The sequence below is a fragment of the Hippoglossus hippoglossus genome, chromosome 1 (assembly GCF_009819705.1).
Source record: "Hippoglossus hippoglossus isolate fHipHip1 chromosome 1, fHipHip1.pri, whole genome shotgun sequence".
Lineage (NCBI taxonomy): Eukaryota > Metazoa > Chordata > Actinopteri > Pleuronectiformes > Pleuronectidae > Hippoglossus > Hippoglossus hippoglossus.
Window position 1 is genome coordinate 22741123 of NC_047151.1, and position 16714 is coordinate 22757836.

The 16714-nt window shown below is 39.2% G+C and overlaps 1 protein-coding gene across 2 annotated transcripts; it reads right to left on the minus strand.

Annotated features, from left to right (window-relative positions):
* Positions 1–1295: 1295 nt before the first annotated feature.
* Positions 1296–16000, minus strand: mnd1 (meiotic nuclear divisions 1 homolog (S. cerevisiae)). Of its 2 annotated transcripts, XM_034585188.1 has the most exons (9): positions 15144–15638; positions 15040–15071; positions 14860–14925; positions 13089–13146; positions 10972–11120; positions 9220–9294; positions 8991–9105; positions 4841–4885; positions 1296–2306 (listed from the first exon to the last, which is right to left on the minus strand). In XM_034585188.1, the coding sequence occupies exons 1-9, from the start codon at positions 15250–15252 to the stop codon at positions 2200–2202; spliced, it is 756 nt and encodes a 251-aa protein (XP_034441079.1). In that variant the 5' UTR covers positions 15253–15638; the 3' UTR covers positions 1296–2199. The 2 variants fall into 2 exon arrangements, with proteins under 2 accessions (XP_034441079.1, XP_034441088.1); XM_034585197.1 differs by lacking the exons at positions 15040–15071; positions 15144–15638 and adding an exon at positions 15655–16000 and having other exon boundaries at positions 2200–2306.
* Positions 16001–16714: the final 714 nt, after the last annotated feature.

A 16714-nucleotide genomic window follows, 5' to 3' on the forward strand; every position in this document is an offset into this window, starting at 1 on the left:
CAATGTCCCCCGCAGTGGTGGGTAGTGATTCATTACTGTGCTCAGGCCCCTGGACTTCACCTCTGTCCTTAGTATTTGACTTTACACATTCACTCTCCTGCACTTCAGAGGCATAAAATAATCTGTCTTTGCAATTCACTGGTTTATGTGCATTCCACTTCGCTGGTTATATTCTCACTCTGTATATCTTCTGTTTACACTGTCTAGATTAGTTTTTATTCCATCATTAAGTATTGCATGTTTAATTATTATCTTTGACTGACCTCTTTGCCCCTGTAACATGGTAATTTCCCTGTTGTGAGACTAATAAATGATTATCTTATCTTATCTTCCCTTTCTTATCTTAAGATAAGTCTGGTACCTGGGGATCTAAAACAACTGCCATGTAGTCGAGGTCAATAGGGGCCAAACAGTCGTGTTTTACCCCCAGGGCTCCACAGAAGGAAAATAGTTCAAACTAGCTAAACCTCAACCAGCAGTGAAATGCTGATGCATCAGTGCAATGGCGCACTATATCTCAGTCAGTGGCCATTTCACCTCTGATATGCGATAACATTTAGCTGATAAGGCGTCTGCACCTACGTAGGATTTTGACAGCAGGACTCTCGAGTGTTTTTATTTGTTGTATTAGTGAGTAAAACACCGATAGAGGAAACTCTTTATACCTAATTGACTGAGGATATTTACACCTCAGTGTCATTTTATAATCGAAATAGGTTAAGCCAAAGTTTTAAAAAGAGTATAACTAGTATATTGTTGGTCTTTTGAACAGCACATTTCCCTTCAGGAGCTGCAGGAAATGACTAAGATGAGTCAGTGAGGCTAAACTATGCTCTGTTTCAGCATCTCTGACTCATGAATCATAGTTGGAACGAGTTGGGCAGGTACACACATGATCAGGTTACTAGTTTGCAGGTGTGTCAGCTCCACCAAACAAAAGTGCAGTGAGGTATTTCGAGTTTTTGAGTGGATCAGTGTTGTTAAAAGGCACCAATGTACTAACAACAGGCTTAGGGTTGCCACAATAAATATACATAATAATAGTGGCATTTGCCCATTGTCTAGAAACAGATTATCCCTATGAGTCGATATAATAGAGCTTAAGCATTAGAAAAAAGCAAACTACCTACACTTGTAATCACTACTGTGTTTCCAAGGATACATATTGTTCCCATGACATTTGTCTCCTAATACAAACATGTTCTCTTTAATGGCTTAGAGATAAATGAACCCACATACTGTCAAATAAAAGAAAGTAACATGTTTACATGTCATTAACGACAAGACAAGCAGAAAGCACATTTGAAATTTAAATCAACAAACAGATAAAACTGAACGTGACAACTAGGTCATTAAGTAAACACAGAACACACAACTACCTGTTTTACATCTGGTTCAGAAGGGGAAAAAAAAGGGTGGAAAATGCAGAAGTTGAGTCATTCTAGATATTTCATGACAACAAGGTTCCCTTTCTGTTCTTACAGAGGTAAAAAAAAATACAAACGATATGGAGGCCTGCTGTAAATCTATTTGAATGAATACAGCTGCAGAAAAACGTCTTGTAAAACTCAGAGGGACGTTTTATTTGCAACACAAGAAAAGTGGTTCTGCAAAAACGTAAATATTTACAGCACTTGTAGACAAAACATATCCTAAGCGAATCTTCTGTAATTTAATTCTCACATCAGTCCCAGTGCAATTATGAATGAACAGAATTAGCTTTGGTTTAAACAGTTTTTTTTAGCTCCCCGACAAGTACAGGAAAATAAGGCGTAAAAAGTGCACAAGCGTTCAATTCCAAACCATCTGCTAAAACCATATAAATTAGATCACTGGTGACACATTGGTGTTAAGTGTTGATTCCTCTCCATCATCAACTTGGAGTTCTCAGTTTTCATGCAAACAGGTGTCCCAAACGTCTGGCTGCTCAGAACCCACTCACTCCTCACAGCCACTAATGGACGGTTCAGTCTCTGGTTGCACCAAAGCAAAATATCTGCTGATAAAGTCCATCTGTTGCAGCAAACCCGCGGTTATCCATCCTGACTCAAAGCCCACCCCCGGGCTTTTATATAAATCCTGGTAGCTTTATTTTCACTCTAATGCACAGAACAGACGTTAGAGACCAGGTGCGGAGGCTTCAAACTGAAGCTTAAACTCTTATTTTTCCTCTTCTTGTGTCCACGAGCAGAATATAAATCAGTCCATGTAGTCAAAGTCCTCTGGGATCCCGAAGGCTTTATTGATGCGTCTGTCATCAAAGGCAAACTTCTTCTTTGTCCACGACTTGATGGCAAAGACATTATCTGAAAACCAAAATCACACTTCATGAGTTGAGATACAGTGACAGAGCTGCCCATCAGGATATATAGAGTATGGCAGCAAAATGAGTCGGGGATTATGAGAGCTTCACTCTGATCTCAAGTTCTCTCAGTCAACGAATCGAAAAAAAGTCCAGAAAACTCTGGATGTGGCTCAGATATGTCGAGAAGCGTTCATCTAATCACCTTCACACCTAAAAAGGAACGAGGAGCTGCAGACTGTGGAATGTGCTGCAATTTGGACACACGCTATGTTCAATATTGATAAACTTTAAATAAACAGGTCTATGTACTGAGCACCTCACTGAACTTTGAATAAACAGGTGAACAGCTCTTTGTGCAGTAGTGGTGGAGCAGAAAGCTGCAAACAGCCCGTTGCAAACAGGCAGGTTTAGAATGGACAATGCACAAATACCGACTAATGAAAGCATTTAAACAGCAGTCAGCATTTCCATTTAACTGTGGGTCAAACGCTCTCTGTTGACTTGTGATGACAGCAGGTGATTTTGAATATATTATCTCTTGAATCTAATGATTTATGGTGGTGAATTTACCTTGAGAATCTAATGTGAGAAACATTTTTGTAAACCACAGTAAAAAACTGTAAACACACATTTATTCGGAGTGTTCTGGATTCACAAATCAACTTTGTAGCCGAGATAACCCCCAACAAGGCAGTCATCAATATATTGGAGCTTATCTTCTTTGAATCGAGCTAAAGATCCTTTTAGAAGTGAAATCATGAGACAAGCTGAAAACTGTGGAATGTGTCACTCATTCAAAGAGTAAATCAAAAAGCTCCCTGTGGATTAATGTTTGTCTTATCAAGAGCTTAAGTCAATAAACACTTCATCACGCTATAATGCCCTTTTTCTGATGACGCCTGCTGACTTGAGATTTTCTGCAATCTTATACGTTAACTGTAAGTCACAGTGAGCGACATGAATCTAATAAACACTTTTGATGTATGTAGACTGTGCGATGAGAACACAACCTGAATTATAGGCAACTGCACAAGTCAATACACAAGAATAAATCATTACAGCTGTAGAGGTAAACAGCGAAGCTATGCAAGATGACTGAGCACTTTTTTACATCCATCTATGACATTTGGTTTATTTGAGTCACGTTGATCACCGTGTGCTTTCATGCTGCATTCCTATTGGCTAATGGCTCTGTGTCCATGGCTATCTTTGGTCACAAGACTGACATCTCTTCAATCCTCTCTCACGGTGTCACATCATGACCAAGGTTTTAAAGATATCGCCATGTTTCTTTCTTGTATGTCTTCTTCTGTCTAGAACAGCACAGCATGTACCCGTCATAAGTCTTGCACGCTCACTGTACATCAATTGTTAAGTGAGCTTATGTAATTTAAGTGAAATGATTTATTATGTCTGGGCTTTTATGTAAGCATGTGTCATTGTGCAGATGTCTGTCAGTTTCACGAGGCTACACAGCACAACTTCTACAGAACCAGTTGCAGCCATAGGCGATTGAACACGCTTAACAGGATTGTTAAAAGCCTGCAGGGGTTTGCTGTGACCTGCTCGATAAGACAAGTGAACAGAAATAACTGCAGCTACACAGTAAACACATGGTTTTATACATTAAAAAGGGCTCAAAAAGATGAATCCACCACTTCTACCCTTCCAAGTAAAAGTGGAGTTACAATGGTTCCAAGGAAAATGTAATCTACTAATGGTCATCCATGCATTTGATAAAAAAAATGTAGATCACAGCTGCAACATAAGTGAACATTACATTTTGTAGTTTAAAAAAGTAGCTGTTGTTGCTGACAGTGCTGTGAGGAACCACCTAAGGCGGTTTCATTTTGTACTGTCCACCACAGATCAGGGAAGTAAAACTCAAGGCTGAGGTAGGTATGACTCACAGTGCCTTAAATTTAGTATATAGCTATGTCAGTAAAGTAAAAACATTCCAAGTCAGACTGACAACGGGACTTAGGAAAAATGTTGACCTAAAAAGCAGTGAAACACTGCAGGCCTGGCTGGGTACCATGGTCCTCAAAGGTCAGCTGTCTCCATGGATACGACTGAGGTCAACTAACGAACAAACAGAGAGCCTAAGTGCTGACGACCAGGAGGTGACATGCTGGACACAAAGTGGCCTTACAACCTTCGTCAAGTAAGTAATCAATGGAATGAGCCATTCCACAGTCATTGTAAAGCTAAATATGTGCTGAAAATCCAGGTGACAATAGCTGCTTTCAAACAGATACTGCGTATTTCGTGCGGAGGAGGTGCAGTGTCCGAGTGAGAGGCAGAAAGTGTCCGAGTGAGAGGCAGAAACTCTTCCGCTGTGTTGTGCATGTGTGAAGAGCAAACTCTGGGTAAACTCCGTGGCCAATTCTCCAGATTTATCCCATAGGTCAAAAACAGCTTTATGGTAATAATGTATTGTTGAACAACAGCCAACAGAAAAAAATTTTGGCATATTAAGTCATTTCTTGAACAAATAATCTTTGCTAGTTGTATTTAAAACTAAAGATAGCTTACCTGTCCACCTGGAGACAGCCTCTTTAGCTGTGACATTTGACTTCCCTGAAAAAGAAAAAACACAAATCGAATGCAACATTACTCCTTCAGTTAGTTTTTGCATTTCACTGTAAAAAGATGTAATGAAAGTCTCATATTACAGGTGACAGACACAGAAACATTTTTCATTTTGGGATTCAAATCCATACAATATGTCCTTTTACTAACACATATTTGAGAGCAAGAAACTGTGTGTACACAAAAAAGGCCCAAATAATAAATGTTTAATGTGAAAGCACCGGTGAAAGTCTATCGTCCTCAGAGCAGAAATATTTCCTTCAGCAAATGTTCTCAGACAGAAAACAAGACAGCAACATACTGGCAACGCAAACAAATAAATTCAGCAAACGATGAAAGAAAGTTTGGTCAGTTATGTGATTGCTGAAAAGCTTGGATCAACACTTTATGAAAAGTTGTATATCAATATGGACAGTTAAGCCTCCACTTCCCTGCAACTAGAGCTGGACAGAAGTCATCCAGCAACCTGAACAATGTGCTGTAACTGAATAACCCTGTTTCTGAGTAATATATTTGATGATCTATAAAAACTGAACAGCAGGGAACTCCATTTAATTCATGCACCTGGAATATTGTCTTTAACTTTGAGCAGTATTTAAAAATAACCTTTTAATGAGTCCACGATAATAATCTACAGGTGTTGATTTATCTGCTACGACTGGAAAAAAATCCAACTAAAATATCTGGTGCATTCATCACAGTTGCTGGTATGAGCCTGAACAGGTGTAGCTCCCTCCACGCCTTCTCTAGGTTTATTTTAGCATTTAATAATAATGCCACCGTTAAAACAAAAGTTGATGTTCAGGATTATAAACCCCAGCTCCCAGTGCGAGGGACTGAATGGAATAACCTCTGACTCATGGACCTGGAGTTTTTAAATTTAACTTTATGGCTGGGAATTTGGATGACGAGACAAACTTGACTTTTGGGTTACATGCTCAGGTTATTCTTATTAAATTGTATTTGTTTATTTGACAGGGTGTTGTTGTTCACTGTGAATATAAATAGGAAACTTTAAATCCTTGAGTTACCCTTGATGAGTTATTATTCATTAAAATAGTCAACATAATAAGTAGTAATAATAGTACACACCCACCGATGAATCATGCCACAGTGCAGGGCATAAATAATTCCAAGAAACATCTTTACATCTGTGTACTTTGTAGTGTCCCTTGTCAAACTTATAAACTATAATTACTGTACTCACATACATGCCATGCTTACAGCTCTGTTTTCTTTATTGTGTCTTTTGCCCGCCCCACATTTTGTGGTTTTCAACGTCACCTGTTACCACAGCATCTTACTGGCACCAATGGGTGTGGCAACAATTGTCAAACATTTTCGCCTGACAAATCCAGCTTAGATCATAAAATGTCATCTGTTCACTCTGTCGCTGGCATTTGTGTTTTCAATGGGGATTTTACTGAGAACACCTCGTACTGTGGGTGTGATCTAATGAGATAAACACACAACCAAAGTCCAAGGCAAAAATGTATTAAAATTTAGTTTCATACATTTAGTTTAGTTTCTGAACAGACATTTGCTTTTAAGATGCTTCTCTGAACCAACGAGCATCACATCTGCACGAACAGGTCTGAGCAAGCCCATTGTGCAAGTTCAGTATAACCCCCTTCAGGTGCAGACATATCATAATGTCATGCACACTCTGTATAACTGCACAACGCTCTCATGATACAATCTGAGTTTCACTGGAGGAGGGGTGGGTGGTTTGGGGTTATCTGTAACAAACGCTCTGCATGTGGTGTACTTCAAAAAGGAGAAAACAACACCTGAAGGCAAGTGGAGACAACGATAAATGAAAAAGAAAGTACAAGAGAAAATAAAAGAAAGCCTCTCTTTTCTCTGACTCATTAACTGCCGGGTTCATCTTTCTAAATTAGGTGCGTCTTTGAATTACAAGCCGAGGCTGAGCATGAGAAAACGTTGCTGTAGCCTCAGATTTCAGTTAGAGGGGCAAGATCCAAAGAGAGTTGGAGCATCTACTTTGACCGAGGCCTGGGTAATTCAAATTCTTTAATTATTGCAATATATTTTTAATAAATGGCACAATCACAAATGTGATATGATATAATCTTTGGTCATATCACCGAGTTCTACTTTCACCAGATCGTCACAAATTTCCACCATAGATCAAAAGGCAAAAAATGTACTCAGATGTCTTAATTAAACACTTTCTTCATTCAATATAAATATATATTCATAATTATGATAATATGAATTTAAAGAGACTTGAACTGCTAATTAAATCGATGTATTTAAACAGTTGTAATATCCCTGTAATGAACAATGTTGATCTAAAAAATACATTACTTTTTAAATAACATCAATACTCTTTGGGATAATGGGGATCTCTGGTTTCATTAGCACAAGTAATTATGAATCTGCAGTGGAGTGACAGTCAACAGGCGAGACATGTTGTGATGTTGGAATGGAAAAAAACAGCTGAAGTGTGCGCACACTAAATGCAAATCTGATGCAACAGTGGGAGCAGCAGGTAAACAAACCAGATATTTTAATGACACCTTAACTACACGTGTACATAAAGTGACAGACACACACACCTCTCAGCTGAAACATTAACACTAAGCCATGTGGGATGTTTGTTAAATCGTTATTAGCTGTGTACAAACAATACACCAGGTGCATCAGTCAGCAAAGAGGTCATTTTCAGTGAACTGGTTTTTGTCTTAAAAGCTTTTAACCTCATCTCTCTGAGCTGAGAGGTGAGAGGTCACCAGGTTCATTTAGACTGACATTAACACTGAAAAACTAGTGTTAAAACCAGAAGAGATACAGATGTAAACCACCGTCAAGTTCCCACTTCCTCACAGACTTTTACCGTGAGAAAGTCTGACTCTGTTGCTGAGCAGTACAATTACAAATGACACCTTGACCTCAGAATTTACTCCCTTCTTGTTGCTTGACACAAGATAACCTGCATTTAATTGTATTTGACAGCAGATTCAGTGCTTTAACTAATATTGACAACAGGCCCAGAGGCATTTTTGTTCATTTGTACACAAGAATGTGGTCATACATGAAACTGGTCAACATTTAACTTGAATTAAAGCTACAATATGTGACTTTTTCTAACATTTTGTTGTTAATATCCTATTTTGAGAGCTGCTGTTAAAAGCTCCAGTAACTCAGGCTCATAAAACAACCTGGCAGCAGTGAAGATATATTCTCGTCGGAGCGAGCCTCGCCCTTCTGACCAATCAGAGCAGGCTAAAGTCAGGCGTTGTGACACATGGCTCTCGATGAGTATGTGAACACCCTTCTGGTGCACGAGGATGTACTGCAGGTGATGTGCAGGGTGGAATGTGACAGAGTAGGGTGAGGGAGCTGTGGGAGGAGCATCGGATCGACTTAATCAATTTAAGCACTTAGATCCAGGTGCCTCCCATAATGCATTTGGATGCATTCGGATGCATTCAGACCATATACAGTATGTAGAGCTGCATGAACATCCAAGATAGCGTTTGGTGAAACCTGTGGGGTGGGGGGGGACTGAGGGACTGAGTGGATGTTTCTCCACTCAGTCTCATTTTAATAAAAGATCATTCACTTGTTGCAAAACAGCACCATCTGCCTCTATGAGCCTCTTGATGTCAGAACCCAGCACTCCATCTATCTTTCAATTAGTCTAATTTCCTTTTTATAACAAAAGCAAATGGTGAAAATTAAGAATGAGTGGCTGTCATCAGGAAGCAAATGCAGTTGAAGGCATTGTTTGATGTTTCCAAACGTCTCCATTTCTGTCCAGACTACAAAGCAGCCTGGGAGTTTTCACCCTAAAACGGGACCAGCGGCGTTTACAAACTTCTGTTTTAGAAGCTTTAGAAGCTAAATAAACAATCTAAAAGTTTGTTGTCAAATGATTTTAAGTCCAGAGACAAACAAGAACGGACAAGAACTGAAGAAGCACATTAACGTTTCACACTATAATCTATTTCAACATTACTGTGCTGGACTGTGTGGCATTTTACACAGGGCTGGATTTCTCTGGTCAGTAATTACAGGTGAACAGATTAAAGCTAAAAAGTAACAGTCATGGTGTATTTTTACTCACTCATCTCCTCGACAACTTCTGGGTCACATTCTCTGTACTTCTCCACCTCGGCCTTCAGCTGAGTTCGCTCCTCTCTCAGAGCCTGCAGCTCCTTCAGCAGGGAGCTTCTCTCTTTCTACACAGACACAGATCAGTTTATGATAATCATTCTTTTGATCCTATGCACATTATGTTGAAAACACGTAGATCTTTCCATATAAATTAAGGAGGTATGTGAAACTCTTCTTACTGTATCTTGACGTCCGACTTTCGCCTTTTCAACCACTTTCTGCAGATTCACTTTTCTCTGTTTTGCATCAGATATCTTAAAAGGAAAACAGCATTAAATGAAACTCAAATATTGACATCAAACTAATTTCAAGATCAAATATGATTTTACGATGAAAAACGTAATTCATAAACCACAGCGGGGGAATGACGGCAGTTCCATAGTCAAATTATGAGGCAATATAACAAAGTAGGTCACAGAACTAAAAATACCAATAAATACGCAACTTAATAAGATTTCATGAAACAAATCAAATCAGATGTGCTTCACAATATTTTCCAGCGGAGCAGCAGTCTTTGTCCTTTGGATTTTTTTGAATTAGCAAAGAAAAGCACAAAGGTTTTCCACACCAGTTGAAAACAAGTCTAAACTTGAGCCCGTTTTGTTAATAGCTCTTGATTCATCTTTCTTTGATTGCAGATAGAGGATTATAGAGTAATCCATCATACTGTTATTTAACATATAAAAATAAAATCATTTTATATGATGAATTCATTAATTTACTGAAACAACGCAGTATTGACATTAGATGTTCTTTTTTTTTTTTTAAGAATAGGATCAGTTGTGTAAAATGGATTACACAAAATGAGCACAATGGAGTCAGCTTGGTGTGCAAAAAGTACAGAACAGAATTCCAAGAAACTTGGTGGAAGGACGGGACATGGGCCAAAAAAAGAACCCATTCAAGTTTGGCGTAGATCAAAAGACAAAGAAGAAGAAGTTTCTTTTCACTTTCTTTGACATTTTATTTTTTCACCAATTTCCCAGTGAATCATTAGTGGATCTTCAGGCATATTTAGGACACTGATATCTATGAGTGGGTGCAATTTGGGACTGTTGGGCCTTGGTGGAGCATTAAGGTCGACCACAGCATTACAGAAATGATTCATCTGCATTAATATATAATTAGAGTGCTGCTAAGGCACACTTTTAGTTCAACTGGCAGAAGGGAGCTATGCTGAAAATTATACCCCATCAAACACTCATTTCTTAGTCATAACATCCAGGACTCTAATTTATATTACTGCTATTATTAAATAGATGCTGCCATTCAAACATAACATACAACATATTCTTAAGGCCAAATTCTGTGGTGTCTTACTAATGGCTGCACAGAATATCATTTCGTGTTGTGGTACGACCAAGTGTCATTATCTAGAGACAGATTGCGCCTTCGTAACTTTTGTCCTACATATCTGGTGGCCAACGTTCTCTGTGGAGTCACCACCCTCACACCATCTGTCTGCCATGCAGTGGGAGAGGGAAATGGGTCATCACAGATAACTGGATATTCAAAGACGAGCAGTGATGACTGTGATGAGAAAAGATCTCTTCAAAGCCACCAAGTGAGAGATGATTTTAAATAGTTATTTAAATGAGATCTAAAACAAAAAAACAACACATGAATAAAAAGTCTTCCTTTAATTCAAACGCTGCTTTTTGTTTTTGCTCACCAAAAGGCAAAACTCATTTACTGTAAACTACAGTGAACACAGTGCAAAGAGGAAGAAACGTTTCTCTCCTCTCAGCCCATCTCCGTGCGGATGTATCTTATATAACACAGCAGGCTGGTGTGAAACTACCTGCATTAACCACAGCTCTCAGGAAAGACACATCTCAAGTTCAAAGTTCGATCTCTTTGAGGTAAACACCGTGTTGCTCTGCTGTGATCATTTTTTCCATTCAGTAACATCTGCAGATGTGGGGCCTCACCTGTTTCTGCAGATCCTCCAGTTTGTGCTTGCGAGCATTTAAGGCCTTACTGGGGAAGGCCCAGTAGTAGTTGGATGTACCCACTCTTTCACAGTCCACCATGTTGTCATCCACCAAGCTCTGCAGCACATCCTTCACAGTCATGGGAGCTTGAAGCAGCAGAGAGGAAAGGAAATCTTCACATTAAAACTCCACTATCCTTGATTTTTCATCATTACATTGAGTTCCCAGAGTTGATGCTATATGTGGATTACTGATTTGATTTGTGAACAGCTGATTCAGAAGGTATGGCCAGTACAAGCTGAGAAGACTTTGGATCTATTTGACCAAATAAACTGCACATTTTAGTAGAATGCCATATTATACAAAAGGATGAAAAAAAAAAAATAAAACACAAGCCACCATCAGCTCTTATTTTTATGTTCTCCTGGCAACTGTTCACAAAACGAAAACCCACACATCTGCAGCATATCTGGCCAGTTTATATTTATCTGAGAGAGCGTTGCATGAGAGGATGTGATCGAGCAGAGTTACATCTTGAACAGTGTCAGTGGTGAAATGTGATACACCCACACGTTAGCTCAGCCGTGAAACCGAAAGAGCTAATCTGCTGTGGTGAGGGGCCGAGTCCTGAGAGGATGTTGAACAGCAGCAAAAGTAAAAAACGAGGATTGAAAGTAAAACATTCTGCATGAACGACCACACTCTTTCTATGCTTGACTTTGCATTTGCCAATCCTTTCTTTCTTTTTCGTGTGTTCTTACCACTCATTTCCCTGAGATCATTCGTTAGGCCCCTTTCTCACATTTTCTCCTCCTCTACAGGAAAAGGTGCCCAAAATGTAGAGCTCTTGTTGCCCCCCCCCCCTTCCCCCATCACTCAGTAACTACATTATGCCCCAGTACAGGGGACAGAAACATGTGCTTTTAATCACAGCAACAAGATCCAGTTTCAGCAGATTCATGTTTTGTCCAGTTTAAAACAAAACCCCTCCTCGGTTCTCTCGGAGACACAACATGGATCTGTTCCTCTGCAGGAGTGAGCACTTTAAAACCTGCTGTTTTCATGAATCTCCCCTGATACTCGTAATGTAAGGCTCTATATTTACACAGAGAGAGAATGTGTTTTATTTATTTAAAACCCTTTCAGCTGCACTCTGCACTATGAGATTACTGCTGTTGATAAGTCTGGTTCTGCTTATACAGACCGACTGAATACAGTTAACATGGTAACAGCTAATCCAGGTTGCCGTAATTAATTCTGTATGCATGTCACCGCGGTGTTTATGCATGAAGGTGTACTAGCAGTTGAAAGACGAGTATAGAAGTGGTGAGCAAATAGTGGTCTGTGGGCCGAATCTGGGTCTCCAACATGACCCCTTTGACTCACACTCAAATCTTAGTTTTACATTTAATAGTTGGAATAAAATATTTGTATTATTTTTCACATTTAATTTAGGTAGCAATGTAAATACAACACTGTGTAACCTGTCACTCCAGTTCATTTCCTGTCTCGTAGGAGTAACACAAAGCATTTGCAAAGTGAGCTTTAACATAAGCTGCTACAACACTGTACTGAAAATTAGCATTTGCCCTTAGAGCCTGAAGTGTAATGCAACAATAAATAGCTCAGACAAAAATAAACTTGAGAAGTGTATCACTAGTGATTATCTCTCAAATACCTGCAGCCTCGCTGGGCTGTAGAAAGACTGCTTTAAAAAAAAAAAAAAAAGGGATTGTTGGCTTTAGAAAATGCTCAGCGGGGACAGGAAATGTGTCAATGCAAAGAAAATAATCCGAAAACATTTTTGGCGTAATTATGCTAGAGATGAGTATTCAAGACCTTTGTAAATGACATTTAAGATTAAAAAGGCTTTTCTCATCAAATCAATGCTTTTAGGACTTTGAACTTCCAAATCCTCTGTTCGGTCTATTGTTTAGTCTCCAGCTGCAAAATTCACATTTCTTTCTAAAAATAGATGTCTCTAACCTTTTCAATTGTTTATCATATTTAGAAACCAGCAGGGGATATGAATCAACAAGCAAGTACATAGTTTGTTAAGCAGAGAGCCAATATTGGCAGATCATTAAACAGTTCAACTGTTGCTCATTACTCACATATGCCCTTTGTCTTTGGGGCAATCTTCTCAATGTCTTTCAGCTGAAACACATCTTTCTAGAAGAGAGGGTAAGAAAATTTGTTTTTTGATCAGTTATGCATTGATATCCAACAATGTTTTAAAATGTATAGTTACATGATTGTTAATGTAAATGTATTTATCTTAACCCATTTTGAGGAGCCTATTTACTGTACTTTCATTCAAACAATTATATTTAGTGTGGCGCTGAAATCTCTTTATTAGTAGTATATTCTTCTTCTTATTATTGTTGTTATTATCATTATTAATTGGCCAAATAGAGCAACTGCTTCTTTACATTGAAAGGTGGTTGGGGTATTTGTTTAGGATACCTCCTGGGCCCCTTCAATTGGGGGGGTCTTCTGGGCACATCTAACCAGTAGGAGACCCTGGGGTGGACCCAGAACACGATGGAGAGATTATACATCTCATCTGGCATGAGAAGGTCTAAGGATGCCCCAGGAGGAGCTTGCAAATTTTGCCAAGGGGCATATGGGCTGCCTTTCTTAAAGGTATATTGCGCAGGATTTTCGTAGAGCACAATCTATAGTTTAATACGAAAGTTATCCCACTTAATCATCAGTCATGATCCAGTAGAATTGTGTATCTGGTGATACGGTGCTTGCTACTAGTATTTTCTTTTTAATTATGTTGCCGTGTTTGGGATGATTATCTGCTGCAACCTTTGCCCCCAGCCAATGAACAGCCAGCAGGGTGTGAGTGCAAGTCTCTATAAAAACTAAGCAACCAGGTTACCTCATTTCCACCACCTCTCTGTGCTCTGTCAGTTTGTTGCATGTTTAAAAGGCTGCAGGTCTGTTTGCATGTTTAACTGAAGGTGGGGTTGAGTTACACACCCACACACAGGGAATGAATGAATGGATGGACTTACATAATTACCTCCAGTGCAAAGACTTTATATTTTTTGCTAATTTCGCTTTAGAAAATGTATTATACTTAGGGTTGCAAAGGGGCGGAAAATTTCCGGTAAATTTCCATGGGAAGTTAAGCTCGGGAATTTTGGGAATTTTGAAAAACTATTTTTTACCGCAAATGAAACGCTGAGCAATAAAAACGTCATTCAAAACTCTATTTTAAAGATGTATGGAATGCAGCACACGCTGCAGGTTGAATTTCAACCCTGCACTGTGCATTTCTCCATCACATGCGCAGTGCATTCTTCCATGTGCAGTGCATTCTTCCATCACATGCACAGATAATTCCCAGCATCCTGCACACTACAGCAGGGCTATTGAGGCCACACTACTGCATTAGCCCAAGGACTAGTCAGGTAAGTTTTGATGATATTACTGGGGAAAATATATTAGCATGCTGATTGAGGATTGTTCATCTAGCATATTTCTATTCATTTATCCATGGAATTTTGCAACCCTAATTATACTAAGAGTTTCTAAAATGTTGAGATGTAACCCTTTTCAGAAACGCTCAATTTAAATCAGACTTCTTAAACCTGATTTATTTATGAGAATAGTGTGTGCAAATCCTATATTAAAAACAAACCTTGTGTATGTTGCAGGTTTTTTATACAAGTAACAAACCCGTACACGTCAACATAGTTTGCATGTTAGCTTTAGTCTCCTTTACAAACTAATCAGTCAATACTGCCAACATTTAACCAATGCTGTTGCAGAAGAGTTATAGAAAATAAAACCTATACTGATCAGCTTTAATTAAATCCATGCATGCACAGTATGGATTGTGTTACATTGTGTGGCAATGGGAAAACTCACCGCTTCAAAGAAAATCTCCATCATGCGAGTTCTCTTCTCCTCCAAACTCAGTCCTCTCTTCTTTGACTGGAGCAGAAAATGTAACGTGACATGAAATAACAATGAACGACTCCACGACGAAGGATTTTCTACTTCTATTACTCAGAATGCAACAAGAAACAAGACGTGTTCTCAACTTACAATTTGAAATAGGAGTTTGTCAGTAATCAGAAACAGGAGTTTGTCAGTAATCAGAAACAGGAGTTTGTCAGTAATCAGAAACAGGAGTTTGTCAGTAATCAGTACCAGAGACTGAACACGCTGCACGTACATCAGTGTTGTTGTAATATACTTTGCAGCCACCTGTGTCAGCAGAGAGCAACACTTGTAGCGGACGAAGAAGAAACGCAACATAGCTCCATCTTGGATTTCACATATGTTGCGTTTTTAACTTAATATTTAAGAACTAACTCGTGTTTACGTTAGATTCTTATAACAGCGATAACCCCGTCTGTACTGTGTCTGTAATCCCATCGTCGGTGCCTCAACATGGACGTTATTGAAAATAGTCGTTTAGCTAAATAGTGCTTGTGTTTGAAGAACTGTCCTGAACAGTGGAAAATGACGCTAATGGTTGAATAACACGTAAAGTGCGCACCGTATTGTTAACTGTATGACGTAAAGTAAATATGTAAGTGTCCTGTCGTCGCTGGGCAACGTCGCCCACTCGTGTTGTTCCCGTTAGTTAGATGCTAACTACTAGCTAATGCTAGCCCGTGGAGGCGTCACACAAACAGCTGATAGACATTTACTCACCATTTTGTTGTATCGGTTGTTGTGATGTCACTCACACACACACGTGTGGTTATAAAGACGTAAACTGTCGCTCCTCTTCCTCCTCTTCCTCCTCTTCTTCTTCTTCTTCTTCTTCTTCTTCTTCAATTTGATCCGAGGAAGTCTAACGTCACTTTCTGAATTTTCCCGCGGGTGGATGTGACGTCATGGTGTCGCCTTCCCTGTGCCTCGTAAATTCCCGCGCGTTGAGGAGATTCGGTACAAAACGCGTCATAGACCGACGGGATTTTGTGAACTCAGTTTTTTTAACTATAAAATTGTGTTGTTTTATTTAGATGTAATGTCCCAAAAACCTTCGAGCATAACCGATGACAACAAACAAAATTTAATAGGTCTAAGTTGATAGAGAAACAGAAATAAATAGGACTTAGTTGATATATAATCTAAAATAAATAAGGGTGTGGATCACCCCAGGGCCTTATTTTCCTAAACAGGTTACAACACAAACACAGCCATCTTTTCTATGGGCACTTTAATTCCATTTGGCATTACAAATACAAACAAGACAATGGAAAACAAATAATTTAACACGACTGTGTAGAAAATGAAAGACCAAATTCAGGACACCCGATGAAAACTTTGCGTAAAAGACAAACAGTTTGGGATCAAGGCTTTCAAATAGCAGCACAGTGCGTTTTCACAACACACACCTCGACGGTTGAATCTACAAATTGCATCTACAACTTGTTAGTTCTACTAGTGTTTTGTTCTTGAAAGACGTAAGAGGACGTGGAGAGGATGGAAGGTGACCCCAGTCCTGTTCTCTGTGTGTGTGATGTACGGCTGCAGCCCGATGAACAAACCCTGTGAGTGAGGACTGACTCATATTACTGAGTTTATTTTCAGCACTTCAGCAATTTACTATAATTCTGCAGCAAATCCTAAAATGATGCATTTAATCACAGCAGATTGCATAAGTCGTAATGTCAAGAGGCTTCTTACGCAGCAGAAGTCAGCATGTGTGGTACTTTAATTCATCACAACACACACTCTCGCGTATCTTGCACACACACAAACCCTG

Excerpts from the sequence above, each read along its gene's own strand:
- mnd1 (XM_034585188.1), bottom strand. The coding sequence starts at position 15,252 with ATGTTGCGTTTCTTCTTCGTCCGCTACAAGTGTTGCTCTCTGCTGACA. Across the intron at positions 14,926-15,039 it reads ACAAACTCCTATTTCAAATT|TCAAAGAAGAGAGGACTGAG; the intron begins GTAAGTTGAGAA and ends TTTCTGCTCCAG. Across the intron at positions 13,147-14,859 it reads TGGAGATTTTCTTTGAAGCG|AAAGATGTGTTTCAGCTGAA; the intron begins GTGAGTTTTCCC and ends CCTCTCTTCTAG.